The sequence below is a fragment of the Doryrhamphus excisus genome, chromosome 2 (assembly GCF_030265055.1).
Source record: "Doryrhamphus excisus isolate RoL2022-K1 chromosome 2, RoL_Dexc_1.0, whole genome shotgun sequence".
Classification (NCBI taxonomy): Eukaryota; Metazoa; Chordata; class Actinopteri; order Syngnathiformes; family Syngnathidae; genus Doryrhamphus; species Doryrhamphus excisus.
In genome coordinates, this window is record NC_080467.1 from 18,577,205 (window position 1) to 18,597,914 (window position 20,710).

At 41.0% G+C, this 20,710-nt stretch overlaps 1 protein-coding gene across 8 annotated transcripts in view; it reads right to left on the reverse strand.

Annotated features, from left to right (window-relative positions):
- Positions 1–39: 39 nt before the first annotated feature.
- skor2 (SKI family transcriptional corepressor 2) overlaps positions 40–20,710 on the reverse strand; it is an 81,145-nt gene continuing 60,474 nt past the window's right edge. For 4 of the 8 annotated variants that reach the window (XM_058050718.1, XM_058050688.1, XM_058050709.1 and 1 more), the window contains 10 exons: positions 14,472–14,547; positions 11,024–11,121; positions 6,616–8,546; positions 6,189–6,249; positions 5,128–5,205; positions 2,473–2,538; positions 2,279–2,377; positions 2,128–2,195; positions 1,797–1,860; positions 40–870 (listed from right to left, as the gene is read on the reverse strand). In XM_058050718.1, coding sequence (XP_057906701.1) covers positions 1,804–1,860; positions 2,128–2,195; positions 2,279–2,377; positions 2,473–2,538; positions 5,128–5,205; positions 6,189–6,249; positions 6,616–8,532 — 2,346 coding nt within the window. In that variant the 5' untranslated portion in view covers positions 8,533–8,546; positions 11,024–11,121; positions 14,472–14,547 and the 3' untranslated portion in view covers positions 40–870; positions 1,797–1,803. Of the gene's footprint in view, positions 871–1,796; positions 1,861–2,127; positions 2,196–2,278; positions 2,378–2,472; positions 2,539–4,716; positions 4,857–5,127; positions 5,206–6,188; positions 6,250–6,615; positions 8,547–9,721; positions 10,168–11,023; positions 11,122–14,471; positions 14,548–14,889; positions 14,971–20,710 lie in introns of those variants that run through there. The other 4 variants (XM_058050737.1, XM_058050698.1, XM_058050678.1 and 1 more) reach the window with 3 other exon arrangements.

Below are 20,710 nucleotides of genomic sequence, written 5' to 3' on the forward strand. Positions count from 1 at the left end.
GAATCAGGACACCAACCAGTGTTGTGTATAGGATTTTTTTAATTTACACATACAATAAATTGTAGAGAACAAGGACATATGTTATTTAAATACATCTGCAGTTTATAACGATAACATCTTTCTCAGTAAATGACAGCTTTGTCCGTTTGGTTCGACCTATAAACAAGATGGGGCATTTTTCATTTTTGCACTTTATGAAATACACTTGAAAGCATCATCAGCTTTTATAATAACTAAATAATAATCCATGGTCAAGGTCTCGGGCCCCCAATACTCATGAAAAGACAAACAAAACACATTTAGACAGACTGCCGATGAATATTCTCACTTGGGACATTATGTACAATTTAGTGGCAATATGTTACAGCTTCTATAATATATACAAGTGTGATGAACCCCAGAATGTCCATTCACCATCAAATGATGTGGTTTTGAGGTAACATTTCCTGCATGTTTAGGGTGAGAATGTTCACAGTAAATAAAGGTTGATATGTCTTCTCTTATCACAGCTATACAAAAACAGCAACTATATCAGCGTGATGGCGGGTCCCCACTTACAGTTGTAATTAGTGGGGGGGCCCAGGACGATTTGAGTCTTCATTCTTCGTCTGGTTAGAAAACTTCTCAGGTAGTTCAACTTCAGCGGTATAGAAAGGACATGGCGGGGGGGACGTGGGTCCCGTCAATCCGACAGCGATTTCCACCTGATGGAGGTTTTTTTGGTTTGTTTGTTTGAAGTCAAGAAATCAAACCAGGGGACAGGAAATCCTGAGAAATGTTCACACTCTACTACATCATTTCTTTTCATTTGATGTGGGGCGTTTTGTTTTTGTTCTTTTATTATTATTTGGGGATCTTTGATGAATTAGCCTGTGAAGACAAAAAATAAACACAGTGAAGTCAGCTAATATATTTTACTCATGATATTTTACTGTATTTAAATTAAAAAGTATACGTTATCTTGGTCATTGGGAAGTTTAAGCTAAAAAAAATACACAATGAAGTATGTAAATAAAATACACAATTATTATTACAAATTACTACAGATTATTGCAAATCGTGGAAATGGTTTGTAAAGTAAAAAGTTAAAAAAGCCATGATTATGATATTAAAAGTTAAAATTATGAGGTAATGGTTTGATTTTATTTGAACGTGCATCAGGTTACAATTGATGCATCAAATGCACATAATTCATTCATTCATTCATTTTCTACCGCTTATCCTCACGAGGGTCGCGGGGGGTGCTGGAGCCTATCCCAGCTATCTTGGGGTGAGAGGTGGGGTACACCCTGGACTGGTCGCCAGCCAATCACAGGGCACATATAGACAAACAACCATTCACACTCACATTCATACCTATGGACAATTTGGAGTCGCCAATTAACCTAGCATGTTTTTGGAATGTGGGAGGAAACCGGAGTACCCGGAGAAAACCCACGCATGCACGGGGAGAACATGCAAACTCCACACAGAGATGGCCGAGGGTGGAATTGAACCCCGGTCTCTGTGTGCTAACCACTCGTTCGCCGTGCAGCCCGCATAATAAATTCACTGGTAAAAAGTCGTAATTGTGAGATCAAGAAGTGCAAATTTCGAGATACAAACTGCACCAAGTGCAATGTGATGTTTGTATCTCATAATTTTGACTTTTTATCTCATAATTAGGACTTCACCTTTAGCTTTTTTGACTTTTTGTTCGATATTTGGCGCCCTCTAAAGGCCACGGTGCACTCAGCAGCTGGCTATATATCCTAGTGGGCCAGTCATTAATATGGCATTCATTAAAACATACTCACCGTTTGGTTACTTATTAAGATGAGAGCTGATCTTGTCTTTTCTAATGATGTTTGCATATGGAATCTGGAAAAAAAAAACAAAAAAACGTATAAATTGGTGTGGGGTTGTTGCAAGTGACTGCGAGCAAAGACAAATGGTGCCTGTCAGTCTGTCTGTCAGCTGCTGTGATGATGGATTCAGACGCTGCGCAGGAATTAGTCACCCGTGAAAGACAAACTGGACGACTGCATCAATTGTGTGTTTTATTTGGATGCACAAAAAAAGCAACAACAGTCCAGCCTTTTGTTTTATTATTACCCCACAATGTCCCCAGTGAGGATACTGCCTTACCATCTGTAACTGCTGGACCATTTCTTCTCTGTAGGCCAGCTCTCTCTTCATCTGGTCTTGGAAATTATCTGCGAGGATGGTGGAAATCAGTTTAAGACTCGGTGTTGACTCAAGTGGCCAAAGATGGAAGACGACAACAAAAGACACTCACGGAAGACGGGGAATGGCGAGGTGCCTTTCAGAGCATGAAACTCTTGCTCCAGTCTCCTCCTGAAGTCAATTTGCTCCAACAAAACCTTCTGGAGCTCCTCTGTAGGAGTCCGAGAAAAAAAATAAAAATGATGAGAATGTTTCAAATCGCCTCCTTATGGAGAGGAAATGATTGCAAATCAACCTCCTGCATACCTTTCTCCATATTCTCAACGTCCTTCTTTAGCGACACGGGAGACGCAGCCCCTTGACTTTGATCACCTGAGGACACAAAGACAGTTTTACGGTCACATCCGACAAATAAGACAGAACACCATCAAATTGACACCTATTATGCTAACCTGTAGGTGGAAGAGCGGTTCATATTTTGAGGGTTTGAATTTCTACATGGAGTTTTGCATCTTCTACCAACATTCCAAAATAAGGAAAATATTCCTTCTTCTAAAGATTGTTTGTGATTGGCTGGTGAGCAGTCCAGGGTTTACCCCACATCTCGGCCAAAGTCAACTGGGATAGGCTCCATCAGGTTCAGACAGGGGTGTCCAAAGTGCGGCCCGGGGGGGTCATTAGCAACCCACATCAATTTCATTCATTCATTTTTTACCGCGTATCCTCACATAACGTGGGGCCGTCTTGGGGCCAGCCAATCACAGGGCACATATAGACAAACAACCATTCACACTCACATTCATACCTATGGACAATTTGGAGTCGCCTGGAGTAACGTAGCATGTTTTTGGGACACTATGCAAACTGCACACATGGGTGAGGCCGAAGGTGGAATTGAACTTGGGTCTCCTAGCTGTGAGGCCTGCGCGCTAACCACTCACTGCGCTGACCACTGCACGGTCAAATTGATTAAATAAATCAATGAAATGAATCAATTTGATTGATTTATTTAATTTTTTGATAATAACATTGTAATACTATAAGGAAAACTAACGCAATAAGGTTGAAATATTAAAGAAAAATTGTATTGTAATATTATGGGGGGTAAGGAAACGCTATAATATTATGGGAATAAAGTCAAAAAGTTTGGACACCCCTGGGTCTAGAAAATGGATGGATGACCCCCAATTCGGCTGCACGGAGGACAAGTGGTTAGCGCACAGACCTCACAGCTAGCTAACCCGAGTTCGATTCCACCCTCGGCCATCTCTGTGTGGAGTTTGCATGTTCTCCACGTGCATGCGTGGGTTTTCTCCGGGTACTCCGGTTTCCTCCCACATTCCAAAAACATGCTAGGTTAATTGGCGACTCCAAATTGTCCATAGGTATGAATGTGAGTGTGAATGGTTGTTTGTCTATATGTGCCCTGTGATTGGCTGGCGACCAGTCCAGGGTGTACCCCGCCTCTCGCCCGAAAAACAGCTCGGATAGGCTCCAGCACACCCGCGACCCTCGTTAGTATAAGCAGTAGAAAATGAATGAATGACCCCCAATTGATCCAGCAGTGCTTCATGTCTTTAGTAGTAATTCAAACTCTGGCCTGTAGATGTCAGTGTAAGCTCATGCCTACAATAAAGACTTACTGTAGCTGCTCTCCCTCATTGATTATGGTCACTTTCACTTTCATCATTTGCCATGAAGAAGGACATTAAGAGCTTCTGATGAAAGGAGAGTAAATTGGCACGATGACTCTTAAAGACTGAACACTGAATATCGATGGCTTTGAAAAATAACATGGCTGCACCAAGGCCCGTTTGCTCCATTTGCCCCATAAATATGTGTAACAAACACAACAACATGAGAAAATGAGTGTGATGAGGTCAAAATGTGACAAGAGTGTTTGCTAATGAAGCGATCTCCCACAGTCGGCGTGCACGGTCTCCTCCAGTCATTTCATATCCTCCTTAAGCCCTCATGTGCTCCTTTTCTCTCATTTGGAGCAGAGAGCTCCCCCTCTCGTCCCTCTCCTTTTCCTCTCCTCTCTCTGTCTCATTTGACAAGCAAATTTGCAGACAGTTCCCGAGGATAACAACCTCGTTTGACAGTCAATTAACCGTGAATAGTCAAAGCCAAAGCGGTTTGCATTACATAAATGGAAAATTAGATTATTTTTTTCTCCCTAGAAACAGAGGGAGAGTTTAAAGACAGTGGAGGTGGTGATGAAAGTGTGTGTGTGTGTGTGTGTGTGTGTGTGTGTGCGCGCGTTCTCCAAGGAGCCAGGCCTTCTAATCACGTAGAGCTTCCCACCGCCCAGGGAGACGTTTGGCAATCAGGGGAAAGGTGGTCTCATTTAATTTGTTTCGTGTAATTTTTTGAAATACATTCCACGTTATGTGCAGGGATCATTACGGCGTGTGTGTACGTGTTGGTGGGGGGAGATATAAATGTTGGCACAGATGTCATAAAGCACTTTTAATGTCTTCCTGACAGATATAAAAAAGGCAATAAGCTGTGATCTTTTTCGGAAAGAAAAAGCCAATTACGTCCGCGGCGATATTGGTCTAGGATGGAGTCTCGCCTGTGTCGCTGCTTATTTCTGAGCTGATGTTTTCCTTGTTGAACTATAACGGCACCCTGAAGAGCAACAGTCTCCAGCTCTCCCCTCACCGTGGGTTTTTCGACACTTCACCCTACAAGGGCACCGGAGCCCCCAGAAATAGAGATTAGGTGGTGGCCCAATTACGATATACAAAAACTGCATAACAGAAATAAAGTTTGACTTGACTTGAGCTCAACCAGCCGCAGTATTTAGAATATTTGGTGGTAAAAACAATATTAGAAAAAGTCCAGTAACCAATCCATTGCTTAATGCAGTTGTGTTGTTCTTCTTTGGTTCTTAAGGCCAAGAAAGACGTCTTAGAAATGAATGACAGCTTTTCGGAAAGGGGAAAAAAAACCCACCTGAGCTTTCCCTCCAGGTATCCGGTGCTGACGTCTCATGTTCTGCTCCAAAGAAGATGTTCTGCTCTTTGTTTTCATCTACAGACCGGATGAGAAAGCGGACATCGTCAGTATGGAGTGTTTGATGATGCTTATCTGTCGTCCCGACCTCAGTGTGTTTGTGTGTGTGTGTGTGGATGGATTTGATTTTGGAAACAACTTTTTTTTTTTTTTTAAATGCTCCTCTTTCAATATGATTTGGGTTTCGTCAAAAAAAAAGATTGATTTTTGCATAAAACGTAACAAACTAGTCTGTACCCAAGCAAAGCATTGCAACGCATTGTGTGATTGTTAAATAACCCGCCACGGGGCCAAAAAAAAAAGTTGCAAGTGCCAGCAATTTGTTGAAGGAAACACTCCAGAATTCCATATTGCATCAACAACTTGCATGCATTCATTAATTCTAATTATTTTGCATGGTTTTCTGCTGTCAAGCTGCAATTAAGCTGTTAATAATCTTTGGTGTCTGGAACAGATTACCGTATTTTCTGGACTATAAATAGCTCCAGAGTATAAGTCGCACAAGGCCAAAAATGCATAATTAGATAGAAAAAACATACATAAGTCGCACTGGAGTATAAGTGGTATTTTTTGCGGGCCATTTATTTGGGACAATTGGGACAATTTATTTGCATTACATTACATCCTGTTGGAAGGCAAGTTCTAACAATAAAATAATAGAGAACAGGCTGAATAGATGTAAGATATGCTAACACAATGGTTATTCAGCTACACCAAAAATAAACATGAACAGAAAAGGTGTCCAGTGTTTATGTAACATAAATATTTTTTTCATTTAGAAGTCGCTCCGGAGTATAAGTCGCAGGAACAGCCAACCTATGAAAAAAAGTGTGATTTATAGTTCGGAAAATACGGTATTTGTATTTATGTGATTTCATTTGGAAAGAATTGGCTGGCTTTTCATATATTTAGGTTCTTGTCAGACCTTGTGGAATTAATTAATGACAAAAACTGTATATGGAAGGGGACTAAGTAAAACATGGCTCCTCGTCTGTGCTCACCTGAAATAGCCGAGTCTTTGGTTGCGTAGGCAGGTAGTCCTTCATTTCTGTTTTTGTCAACCTGGAAATGACATTTATTTGGTGATTAATGCTGATGCTATGATAGTTGCAAAGCAGCTACTTTACCAAATACCAATACTATACAATACCCCCCACCCCCCGCCGCCTCCTGCCGCCTCGGAGGCCAGGTTAATGTGTGTGTCAACAGGTTAAAGATTACAGTTGCCCTAACAGGCGGGAGAACAAACACGGCGTGGTCGTTAAGCGGCCCACACGCCAAGGTCTATTAGTCGGGATCAGAGCGGGTGACGGTTTGATTCCTACAGGGAGGCGGCAGCCTATCAGTCCGCTTATGCAGATCACATCACTGCCTGCTGCAGCAGCATTTAGATAATAATTAGCTAATGTGGCCTGCGGGGATATTTACGTTTTTGAAAGTCGGGTCTTCTCTGTGAGGCGGGGTGGAGCTGGAGAGTGGCAGACTGGCAGGCGAAGAGGCGGGCAGGCTGGGGGACTCCAGCCGGATGGGGTCCCTTTCCTCCCCGCCGCTGTTGCTCACAGCAGGCAGGAACAAGTTTGTTTGCGGCAGCCGGGTCGTGAAGCTCCCCTCGTCCTCTTCGTCGTCCTGCTTGGAGGACTCCACGTCCACCTCTCCATCTTCCTCGCTTTCAGCCCCCTCCGCTTCCCCCTCGCCCCCACTTTCACTGGCGTAACTGCAGCTGCTGCTGGGCGAAAGTCGCGAGTGGCGGTCCGACCCGGCCACGATGACCCCGATCTCTTCATCCGCAGCCCCGTTGACTCCTCCTCCGTTGCTGTGAAGCTTAGCGATGCTCTCTGCGTCCTTGACGACCGGACGGAAGGCTGAGCCATAGCTGGGCTTCCTGGTTTGGAGGGTGGGGTTGTCCAGGAGTTTCAACCAGCTCTCTGATGTCACAGGTCGAAGTTCAGGGTTCACCATCATGCAGTCGGGGTCAAAGAGGCCAGATCTGGATGCGGCGCTCCCGTTGCTGGGGGTCATGTTCGTATTGGCGCCATTTCCAGTGCCTGTAACCGCTCCGGGTTCAGAGGAGTCGGACAGATCCAGAAAGGCTTGCCTGAGGGAGGGGTTGTCTGCCAGGGAGGAGAGGCTGGGCTGAGGCTGCAGGTAGGTGGGCATGGGGATCCCTCCTGCTGCTCTTGGGGGCCAGAACATGCAAAAGGGAGGATAAAAGGTGTCCTTACGTCCGGGCCATAACAGACCAGACAACCCCGTCCCCTTGTGTCCAGCTGAAACATCGTTGTCCTCTTTTTTCTGCTGGCAGAGGCCGAATGCTGGGAAGGGGTAAGGCGAAGGGAAAAGCGACGTCGGGGGGAACTTCTGAAGCATCCCAAAGCTTTTACTTGGGACGGGGATGACAGGGTACCGCGGTGTCTTACGAGGAGACAAACCGCCTGCATCCAGGTCCTCTTCGTCTTCAAAATGGGCTCTTTTCTGAGCGCCGAGGTCCCCGCCCATCAGGTGAGGCACCACCGAGCCAGGAAGCGGCTTCATGGGCCCCAGGGAAGGGCAGTGGCCGGCGGAAGGCAATGCCCTCTTCCGACTGCCCCCGTTGAACATGGCCTTCACGTCTTCCCACGCGTACACTAACTCGTCAGCCGGATGTTTGTCGCTGAGTTTGAGGTGCCGCCGCCAAGAGTTGAAATTGGCGGCGTCCGGCTGGGTGTACTTGGCGTCCGGGGTGCGATGGGAATGAAAAATGAACTTATTCGGGGAGAAGTACATGTTGCAGAAGGAGCACTTGATGCATTTGGCCCGCGAGCTGTTGTAGCGTGCGGGGATGAAGTTACCACGGCAGCCCCAGGCGCACTCGTGCGTCACGTCAAAGGCAAAGTTGTCGGGCAGCTTGGGCGGCATGTTCTCGCCCAGGAAGGACTTGCACAGGCGCTCTGCCTCACGCTTGGTGATCATGCCGCAGCGGCGGGACGAGATGGGCATGGCCCCGGCGCGGCGGAGGATTTCCAACTGAACGGGCGTGCACTGAACACAGGTGATGCCCAGGGCCACCCGGCGGTTATGGATCTCATTATAACTGTAATTTTTCAGCAGCGTGTTGGAAATCTGCGCCAGGCAAAGTCTTTCGATGTTGTCGATGACGAGCGACACGATGGGAACGCTGTACAGGAAGACCTGGCCGACTTGATTGGGCTTGAGGGGTGAGGAGGAAGACGAAGGAGAGGGCGAGGATAAGGAAGAGGATGAGTGAAGGTGGGCGGGCCTGGGCGGAGTCATGGCTTCCTGCGGGTAAGGGCCTGTTGAGCTTGTCATGATGATGTCATTCGGGTTGGAAAGATGAGACTTGTCCATGCTGGCGGAACAACCTGCACACACGCAGAAAAAAGAGGCAAGGGGCGTGGAAAATAAATAAAACATAAACACACACAGGTCATCGTGCAAAATAAAACACCATGAAAGGCATCACGATTTGTGTTAAATGTGTCGGAGCTCATTTAAATTCAATTTCAGAAACTAATTTGTTATTATAATAAAATTCTAACTTTTTTTTTAATCATTCCAAAATAATTTTGAGTGAAAATTAAAATAACAAATAACCGTTTTGAAAAGTTTTATTATATGTTCAATATTAAATAACATGTTTTTTTTCTTTTATCATAAATGGCCCTCTGCATTTCTTTCAATACAAAAACCAAAATCAAATAACGACAAATTGAGGATGAGCAGATGGTATTAAAACATTATAATTTTTTGCCTTTCTTATTATGTATATATTTTTTCAATTATGCATTTTGAAGTGTGACATTTGCCCAAACTATTTTAAAAGAAAATTGCTCAGGCTCACCCATTTGCACAGGATTCTTTCCTGCTCATTTTTTTATCTGTACATTTGCAGCCATCATATTTGGAGTTATTTCCACTACAAAAAAGAGAAATGACTTATCAATTTAGCTTTAAGATCTTCCAGTTTTAAAATGCGTCATATTTGTTGTTATGTCACTAAATAAGCGCGTTTTCTATATATGCGCAGCTCGTTTCGCATTATTTATTCATGTTTGAAGTAAAATAAACACAAAACTAGAATTTAATAAATTATTACTTAACGACCGAATCATTATGAACCGAAAGAGACAGTAGGGAGCAATATTTTAGAGAACACACACAAACACACACACATTTCGATTAGATATTTGTATAATATAAATGATATATATCGAAGCAATGCTAGGTAGCAGATCAACAAAATAATATTATTACACGCTCATAATCAAGCGAATGTTAGCGTAGCAAATGAAATAAGTGAACGGGTTTTTAATTACTTTTTATTTTCTTATTTTTGCACACTGTGCAGTGACGAATCTAATCGTCTAAATCGTATTTTTTTTACACTATCACGAACATTGCTCTAACTCATAATGTCAAGTTTCAATAGACGAGTACATTCTTTTTGCAAACTCAATTCACAAATCATTAATAATGAGTATAAAAATAGACATTTTTTTGTCGGTGATGAAGTGTTCATGATCAAAAAAGTACTTACCTCTAAGGGAGCCGGCTCCTCCAAATTGTCGGTGTTGGAGTTGTTGTTGTTGTTGGTGGTGGTTTTTTGGTGTTTAAAATCCCTTTCACTTGAGAAAGTAATTTATCCTACATAGCGACTGATTTTTAAGCGAGTAAATGATGAGTAAAAGTGTGTTTTTGTCTGAGCACAATGCAGCAACCTTGTCACATGTGACTAAACTGCCGACGCACGCGCGGCTTTTATTCGCCTTCAAGAGGTGGCACAAGCCGACTTAATCCTCTCTCTCTTTTGCTCTCTTAACCACACGCGCTACAGCTCGCGCACGCGCTCTCTCTCTCTGTCTCTCTCCCTTTTTATCTATCTTTCTGTAGCTTAACCGTTCTCTCTCTAATTATCTTAGCCTTTTTCTCTTAATGTCTCTCCGTGCTCGGTCTTTCAGTCTTTCTCTTCCTCTCTCTCCCTCTTTTAACCCCTCTCTCGCTCTCTTTACCTCTTTCTCCAGTCTCGTCCAGTCTGATTGGCGTGTTGAGCTCAGGCCAGCGTTTAAAATAAACGTAAGAAAACATGAACATATATACAGTCGGCACCAGTAGCTTTGAATAAAAGAGCAGTTTTAGTCCAAGTTAAAAGGAAAGTGGCTTCAAGTTGAAGGTGAGAGCAAAGACGGCGACCAGGGCCCCATTCCATTTAGATTTATGAGAGTCCTACATTCCTCCAGTTTAACCGAACGACGTCCTCAGCACGTGACAATTTAGCAAGCTAACAGCAACACTGAAACAGCATTCAATGTAATAATAAATATAATGTCCATAAATCGCACGATGAGAAACAAAGCATGTTCCAAATCATTATCCGCACATGTGAAGGGTGTAGGAAAAAAAACCTTTTAATTCTCATCTATACGCCCCCGCTGTTCCACTTGCTCTCTTTAAAGCTGCTCAATTACTCCAACTACTAAAAATATGTAGCCAAATTACAGATGGGAGAGAGTGCAGACCTAAATATAAAGTCTGTAACCCAGATTGAAATCAAACGTCCCTGCATGGAGACGAAGAGGAAATGTGTTGTTGAGTATAATAGGACAGATGACTGTCATGTGATGTGTTACATGTGGAAAAAAGTTGAGATATACAAATTATTTATGTTGTTTTAATAGCTGGGGTCAAAGTTGAACAAAAAGTGTATTATGTTTAATGTCAAATGGCAATTCTAGCAATGGTTGAAGGGCAAGTTGGGTTTATATTCGTATGCTGCCATCTTTTTTGATGTGAAACGCTGATGTTTAAGGAGGCCCATCTGCTCCGTTTCAGAGCAATTTACCTTGTCACAGAGCCTGCTTTCGTGCGGGGGCGGGGCCATGCGTGGGTGGGTGGGTGGGTCCAGGCTGCAAGTTGAGTGACGTCACCCAGGAGGCAGTACTAAAAATTGGCAAAAGAAATTAGGACTTTTTTTTTACAACAAAATTTGCTGTGCATGCATGCAAAAATGTGTATGCATAAAACGCGGAGCGAAAATGTATCAACTTTATTAACAAGTGCTACAAGGAATGATTAAAATAATAATAACGAAACGTCTCATGTTCTCGCGTTATTAAAAGCCGAGCTTGACTAAACCATGTGCAGGCTTATTAGAATACAATAGAGCTATTAGGCCCTTTGGAATACATTTCACTGTTTTCATAATGCATTAGTCGGTCGCCCCACTGAGAAATTAATCATGCATTAAAAAAAAGAAAAAAGAACCGCTTGTGTGACTCGGGGGGGTCAAAGGCAGCCAGGCACAGAGAGATGAAAACGTAATAAATGAAGAGGTACAACACTAAGTGACATTTAACATCAAATCTGTCAATAAATGCAACACGCCCCAGGTGAGTGATTACCATACTAAAATGCTTCACCCACCCCAAGCACCCCCTACCCCCTACCCCTTTCCCCAAACACCAAACCCTCTATGTTAGTCCATCATAAATTGAGATCATTTCTAATTAAGACGTGGGATAAATATGTAGCTTCCATTCTATCTAAAATGAGGACAAAATAATTACGTTTTTTAATATATTGGAGTTTATAATAAAGTGCGCCATTCATTAAGTATGAATTTAAAAGCAGCACATTTAATCCCAACTAAACGTCTTTTACTGAATTCAAGATGTATTGTGCAATAACAATCAACACACCTCTTAAGTAAATTGGATTCAACGACCATGGGGATTTTGTGAGGATATTATGCAGCCAACATGATTAGTGTATATATATATATATATATATATATATATATATATATATATATATATATATATATATATATATATATATATATATATATATATATATATATATATATATATATATATATATATATATATATATATATATATATATATATATATATATATATATATATATATATATATACGTATACATTTAAAAGTCTGTATTATTTGGACTTTTACAATATTCAAAATCAGGAGCCTGGCTATTTGTGATGCTTCTTTATGCGCTGCTGGCCTGCAGTTTTTGCAGGCAGGGCTGCCTGGGGCACTTGAACTCATTAATACCCCCCCCCCCCCCCCCAGGATTAACATATATTTCATTGACAATATGCACATTAAGTTTGGGATTATCAAGATGCAGATTATTGATAATCATAATAAAAATAATAATAATCAAATAGTCCATACCAAAAATTTAAGTAACTGGTAATTTGTTGCAAAGACAAAAATATATGCATGATGATGCATGATATTCCCCCCCCCCCCAGGATTAACATATTTCATTGACAATGTGCACATTAAGTTTGGGATTATCAAAATGCACATAATTGAGAATCATAATAAAAATCAAATAATAATAATAATAATAACAATAATAATAATAATCAAATAGTCCATACCAAAACAAAAGTAACTGGAGTTGCTGCCAAAATATTTCATATAATGCATGATAATGAACACTAGATGAATGCCCTAATATGGGCCTATTAGGAGCCACCCCCTGACACATTGCAATGCCCAAATGTGAAAAAACGGTGCATATATGAAGTTATTTCATCAAGTTATTGTGGTGGTTTTATCTAACACCAAGAATGAGGTCTCGTGTCCCAAAGTGGATCACCTGACGGCAGCTCCACATGGTTTTTAAAAACTATGTCATGCAGAATTACTCTCATTGATTATCAGATGAAGAATTCAGCTAAAGCCAAGGGCCAGGGGAAATGGAGCATCCAGACATGCTGGGTGAAGGTTACTTACTCAATAATCCAGAGTTCGTAATTAAAGGCTTGTTTGGCTTTTAATGACCCCCGGACACAAGCAAAGTTGTGGAAGTTGTTCTGAGTGGAATAAGTAATGAGACGTCAACAGTGAAGACTGATCTGAAGCCAATTAGCTTCGGTGCAGACAGACTGCTGGGCGCTACGCACGGCGTTTGAAAGGTCAGCAGAGAAGCTACAAGGTCAGAAGGCTGTGTGTGTGTTCTGGGGGGTGGGGGGCAGCTATACAGTATGTTAGTATGACTAAAGCCACGCTGGAATATAGGAGTAAAGTCCCAATCACAAAAATACAATTTACAACTGTAGTCATAATATTAGGAGAAACAAATTCAAATAAATTTGTAATTTTTTGAAAATTAGATTGGGGGAAAGTTATACCGTATTTTCCGAACCATAAGTCACACTTTTTTTCATAGGTTGGCTGTTCCTGCGATTTATGTGTATGTGTATGTTCCAGAGCGACTTGTATATGAAAAAACTGCTTATATTACATGAATACTGGACACCTTTTCTGTTCATGTTTATTTTTTGTGTAGCTGAATAACCATTGCGTTAGCATATCTTACACCTATTCAGCCTGTTCTCTATTCCTTTATTGTTAGAACTTGCCTTCCAAGAGATGTAATGTCTGTTTTGGTCAAGTAGTTCATAAAACAAATTACCCACAAAAAATGTGACTTTTTGGCATTGTGTGACTTATGCTCAGGAGCAACTTATAGTCCAGAAAACATGGTAATATTATGGGAATAAAGTCCAAAAATTCAAGATTCAAGTTTTGGACAAGAAAATGTGGTATCAGGCCATCTTCAATCTATGCAAATGCTTTAGCGCAACACAATGCTAAAACACGTACGTTTATGTTCATAAAGGGAGGAATGGAAGCGGAATACTTGGAGCAGGCCACACCCGGTATAATACAAGACAACTATTACCTTTTGTCCAAGAGATTCATTCCGTTCTCCACAGGGTGTCAAAGTGACACGTCTCTGCAGGGAGAAGATAACTAACCGGATGATCTCACAGTATCACCGCTTAATTTTCTTACTGGGGAATATTTGAAGGTAATGTAACTTAAATAGGCCATTGTGGAGCAAACGGCGCCGTTTTATGTAGGGCATAAAATCAAGGCGACTCACCAAATAGGAAGATTGGCACTTAGACCTGCGGAAGACGTTGAAATGAAATACCACAAATGTGATCCCATAAGGCCTTTACTGTATTTTCTCGCTGGGTGTGAGTGTGCATAAGCTTTGTTTTCTGACAACAACTTCATTGTTAATAACCTTATACTCATATCTGGAATGTCTTAAATGATATGAGGACATTTGAAAAGACGAGCAGCCTGCCTCCATGACATGGTTCATGTCATAAAAGTAAACGGCACAACTCAAGACTCTAGTCTAGCGGAACCTCCAAGATCGAACAAAACTTTGAGAAAATATGCAACCTTGACAGTCATGATGGCTTCCAACATTACGGGATGACACAGAGAACCCACCTGAGACCTGTCGCCATCATGATTCTTCAATTCAACATCAGGTTGTGCAGGGGCGTCAAACGGCGAAAGGTGATTCCTCGAGACAAAAAGAAGAGGTTGCATTAATAACATGCTAAAGAACATGAGCAACATTATCACACGTGTTCAAACATTATTCCATCACATGACCTGCAACGTCTGGCCCGGCGGTTTAGACACGCGTCTACACATTATCAGAGATACACAATGCATTTCTCGCCCTGACCTCATCCATGTTTCGGCCTCCCTCGTCTGTCCATCTGCCCGAGTAAACAGGAGCTAAGTTAATGTGAACGTTAAGGGCTCTATTAGCATAGCAGACAGGAAACGGAACAACCAAAAGCTTTTTCTATCCGTTTATTATTAATGAGGCCTGGAGGTTAATTTACTGCTTAATCACCTCGGCTGCATGGCGGGTGATGGGGAGCAATGGACTGGCTGAATAAACGCACAGAGCAGGAAGACTTCCACACGGATTAACCTGAGGAATTGTCAGAGGCAAAGAGTCGTTAGTGAGCTACACAATTATGATAACATGAATGACACTAAACAAAAATGGAATGACTTTTGTTTACTGACACGAGTAAAACTTTTTCTAGGCGCCCAAACTGCCCATTTCTCTTAAATGTTGTTCATAAATCTGTCTAAATCTTCTGCTTTGCTGAGGTAATCCATGTACATGCATGATTATTGCACAGGTGGGCCTCAGGCTGGCCACAATAAAAGGCCACAAAATTAAACTCTCAACCCCTGATATATGTAGCTTCCTGTCTGTCCCTCACTGAGCTCCCCTAGCACAGCAACACACAGGAGCACGTCTTAAATTGCTTATTTGCAAATTATAGTGCAACGGTGACTGTAGGGGTGTTATTCCATGTTAAGAGAGCTCTAATGTTACAAACCACATTTAGAGCATTTAGAGGTTCGTCAAAGCCAATATTGAGTATCTGGAAATTTTCATGGCAGTGTTTGTGTGTGTGTGTGTGTGTGTGTGTGTGTCACAACAGAGCGACACACCCTGCTATACCAGACAAGCTTTAATTGTGTAATCCTACGTGTAATCCCATCAAACACACCAGATAACAGCAGCAATCTCTACCAGATTACACTATGACCAGTTTGCCTTGTTTTGCTTCATACAAGAAATAAAAACATACTGGAGATACCAGAGGAAAACTATTAGCAGCCATATATAGTAGCCATAATAACAGAAAATACTAAGTTAATATACACGTGCCCTTTGTGTTTTTCTTTAAATGTAATCTGGTGCTAGGAGAGCTCAATGGGAGGCGGACAGGAAGTGACGGCGCGGGGAGGTTTAGGATTGAGTTTTAGGGATCATTGTGCCTGTTGTGAGATCATTCAAACATCAAGTCTGGTGCTTGTGTGTCACACTGAACATTACAGTAACATTACTGACACCTAGTGACCAGTGTAGACTAATAGATATCATCACAACGAATATGTCTTCTGAATGCCTTATATTTTTATTCATTTAGACATTTCTATGCTTGTAATTCTTCATTTAGGCAAAAATACATAAATTAGGTTAAATGTGCAGATTTTCGAGTAATAATGGGTTGTGTTCAACCACAAAATTAATATATTTTTGAAAACCTGTGATAGAAATTAGACCTAAGGAACAAGGAAATTAGAATCTCGGTCCCGTTCCCACAGTGAACGCTACACAACTTCATTAATTTGTTTAAGTTTAAGTCTAAACTTCACTTTACTGGGGCAATGAATTAAAGTTTAAATACTGAAAAGTATGAAATGTGACACTCCACAATAAGGCGGGGTTTACTGGATAGCAACCGGCTCCTACGTTTCACTGCCAATTAATCATCACGCTGCACTTTTCTCTTTCAATTACTTGATTTCTAATTATTTGATATATTCATGTTAAATGCTTCACACAGTATGCTTAAGGGCTCAACATTCTAAGAAGCGGCCGGCTTTTCAAAGAAGGCGCCACCGGGCAAAACAGAACAACAGAATTAAATGCTAATAAATATTGTTCAGGAAAAATAATTATTGCTGAGCCAAATAGCCGCTCTGGTGTTTGGTATTTAAATAACAAGGAATATTAGCAGGGTTTGTGTGGGCGGTTGTGTGGCTTCTTTATTATTAACATGCACTGTGTACACAGCAGTCAAATAGTACACTGTATGGATGGTGTTTACGTGTGTATTGTTTTTTTATTGCAGTGTTAATACCCCCCATTAAAAGGGCTCATCAAAACAGGTCTTATCATTATCATCTTTGTTATGGTGATTTTTGCTGAGCTCTCCCTGATCCACTGACACGTAAATACCCCTGTGTATAGTAGTGTGAAGGGGAAGGATTAAAAGCCGGGCCTGAAAGGGGCGTGCGGTGTGTGTGACACCGATCTGACGACGCTAATGTTTACAGAAATGTGAGCTGTTGTTGTTTTCAGATGGGGACATCAAAACAAGTGTATCACATGAACACACACCACAATGTGCTACAATATGTTTTTTTTATAATCTATTTTCCACATCCAAATGACAGATGTTAATCTTTGATGATAGAATAATAACAGATGTTATTGCTGATATGCGGGTTCAATAATACACAAGAAATTATGAGGTTTTACAAGAATTATGATCAGGATATTTAATTAGAATGGATTTCATGTTAAAGCTGCGTCTTAATTGTAACATTTCAATAACCAAGCTTCGACCCTCTGCCATTTCTCCCCGTACTGCGGTTTCCTCCCACATTCCAAAAACATGCTAGGTTAATTGGCGACTCCAAATTGTCCATATCTCAACCTGGGATCCACATTTTCTAATGATCATTAAGTCGCCACCCACTTTTATTTTGTTATATACATATTTTTTTCTTGTTTTTATTTATTTTACTTTTATTTTCTTTTTATTTTATTTAATTTTTATTTTTATTTATTTATTGACTTTACACATTTATTTTTCTGTATTTTTATATTATCTCAATTTTATTGGAATTATTTTTATGTATTTTATCTTTTTATTGAAGTTATTTTTTTATTTTTATTTATATTTTATTTATATTTTACACTTGTTGAAGTCCAACTCCAAATTGTCCATAGGTATGAATGTGGGTGTGAATGGTTGTTTGTCTATATGTGCCCTGTGATTGGCTGGCCACCAGTCCAGGGTGTACCCCGCCTCTCGCCCAATGACAGCTGGGATAGGCTCTAGCACCCCCGAGACCCTTAATATACCTAAATATAAATATAGCTAAATATAAAAATATAAGTACTACGGGACAGTTTAGGTATGCCCCAGCTTGCCTATGCTTCGGTTTCCATATGAAAATCATACAAGGTCTCAGTTATCATGCAATATTGCACGTAACAAACTAGTCTGTTTGCCCTGGACTGTATTGTTCTGTGAAGATCAATCATTTTGTGCATGTCAATCTTCCAAGGCCAGGCTTCTCTGAAACATGGTACTGGTTTGTTTGGTTACCCTTTGTAATATCAAAATCAAATAGGTGCAAATCTGTCACTCCAGCTTCCCCAACACATGTTCCAACTCTTCCACCAAACCAATAAAAACAGTTACCATCAGCACAGAGATGAGCATCTTAATTCCAGTTGCCCTCATTTGGCCGGGGCGCCCTATATTTGACTTCTAAAACACACTTCCTTTAACAGCTTTCACTCTAAAACACGGATTAAAAAAAGAGCATAGCTGAGAGCATAAATATGTTTGTGTCTTTTAAAAAAAAATTAAATCCCACATAACGCATCACGAGGGCTCGGTACGCTAAGTAAGACTCACTGAGTGTAAAATTGACAGATGGGCCTGTTTGAGGTTCCTGGAGTACACGAGGACAGTTGGACAGTTTGGGAGGATTTTGTGTCACCAGGCGTACTTTGGTTAAGGATGACAGCTGCACTGGTCGTGATGTACTTATTTCTATCCGAGTTGCCCTTACTAACACCCCCTGCCAACAACAGCGACATGTTGACTTCTAAATCTTAATATTACCAAAAAAAAACATATGTGGTCCATTAACGCAGTCCCCAGATGCCACACAGCATGCAAATAGACACTGATTCACATGTTGACTAATGCAATTGCACAATGCAATTTGCTAATCAAAGATTTTGGTCCATATTGACATGAGGATATCTCACAACTTCCTTATTGTAGTGCATCAATAGTGACCCCCCCCCCCCCCCCCTTCTTCCCATGAGCCAACTTCTGGTTGGATTTCGGTGATGAGGAATGTAATCCAGTTGGTGTGACCACTTTAGTAAAGAGTTTGGCTTCTCAAATAAATATGCGTTCAAAAGAGTAATACATCTGCGTCACAATAATAGGTCTTCGAAAAAAATTCTTAACACTACATGGAGTCAGCCGTGGCAAGTCCAAGATGATAGAGGGAAAAAAGTTATCCTCCCATTCTGTGTGGAAGTGGTACATTCTTGGCTTCTGACTTTGTCCTTCTTCCACACGCCTTTCCAAACAAATTGGAAGCTAGCTACTAAGCTCGGTAGCATGCTATATATAAAGCGGCGGCCATCTCGTGTCCCGGTAGTAATCCTGTAGCCTGCGCATTAGTGTTGCTCAATGTGGTGTAAACAAAGAATAAGTAAAGGTGACTATAGGGATGTTATTTCGTGTCTACAGGGCTCTAATAATGCTAAAAATGTTATTTAGAAATGTAATTTTTACTCAATATTCTAAAGTTATACCCGGGTTTAGGTGTCTTACCGGTTACCCCCACATCAGCCGAGGCTGATTACTCGATATTCATGCCACTCAGAATTTCCTCTTGTCAGACCGGAGTTGTATACCTGCTCTGTAGGACAAGACAATATTCAATAACGTCCACACGACTACATGGATATCAACAAGAGAGTAACATATTACAGTACATGAGGGGGGGCGTGCGAGGTCATGCGGTTCAAGTAAATCTATGATTTAAAATGTTCTTTTTTTTCCCAGAGACTGTTTAAAGATGATCCTCTGGCTGTCTGATCTCTTAATGAGTGTTACAGATTTAGATTGAGCTCTTACTTCCTCTCACGCGTCCTGACCTGTCTGTTAAGTTGTATTTGGAATATGGTCATAAATATCCGCAGTGAAGCACTCTGCACGCTAAAGCTCTGATTGCATTTTAGAGCCACATCGGGATGGATGATATTTTGGACTTTGAAAGTTTTAATTTGAGATACCCGTGTGCTCGATTGCTCCAACTGAAATTCTTTAAGTGAAACGTGTTCGGAAAAATGCATAGAAGATTTGACAGAAGTAGGCATAACAAGTTGTTTTTAATCATACAGTATCTGTCGATATAGGTCAAGTGGGCATCAAGTCACTTAACTGCTACAGTGTGTGGTTTAATAGTGGTGTATTTACCCGGGATACAAAAGAACTCTGTTTAAGTCTGTGCAATAAAACCCCCTCATATTTAAAGTAAGGCTTTAACCTATAGCGTGATGTGTATTATGTGAATATTTAAAATAATACACAGTTATAACAGGATCAGATTAGGTGACGTGCTAACTTTCCATGCAAAGGCTTTAAAGGGTCAGCATGCATTCTGTAGTTTAAAGAACTATTGGTTGAATGCATGACTGAAACATTTAGTGATTGGACTGTGAAAACGTTATTGTCCCAATTCATGAATTGCAAGTATTGTGAAAGCCATTTATATCACACACAATGCACAAAATTAAATATATACAAATGATAAACCTTTAAAAGTAAGTAAGTAAGAAAAAGGGATTATTGACCCAGATGTTTCCATTACAGTTGTATTGTGTGTCATACTATAGGTTTGCAGGATTAGGATTAAAAGACATGCAAATTGTCTTTAAATCTAACCATGACAGTAGTTTATTGACTGGCACATTAGAACCGGGGTGTCCAAGGTCTGGCCCAGACTCTATTTGAGGTCCACATGTTATTTTTGTGTTCAAAGATATTACACTAATACAGTGAAACCCCAGTTTTTGCCATGAATCTGTTCCAAAAGGTCAGAATCAGAATCTAGAATCAGAATCTGTCTATAGTGTCCCAACTGCAAAAGAACCATCATCCATTCCTCAAAGAGACAGAATCATGCTTTGTTTGGGAACTTGACTACACAGGCTAGTTTGTTAGGCGCCCTGTTTGGTCGTATAATACCGAACTGAATCCTTATGACCATAGGTGATGGCAGGAAGGATTTAGTTTTTTTTAAAAAAAGATCTCCAAAATAAT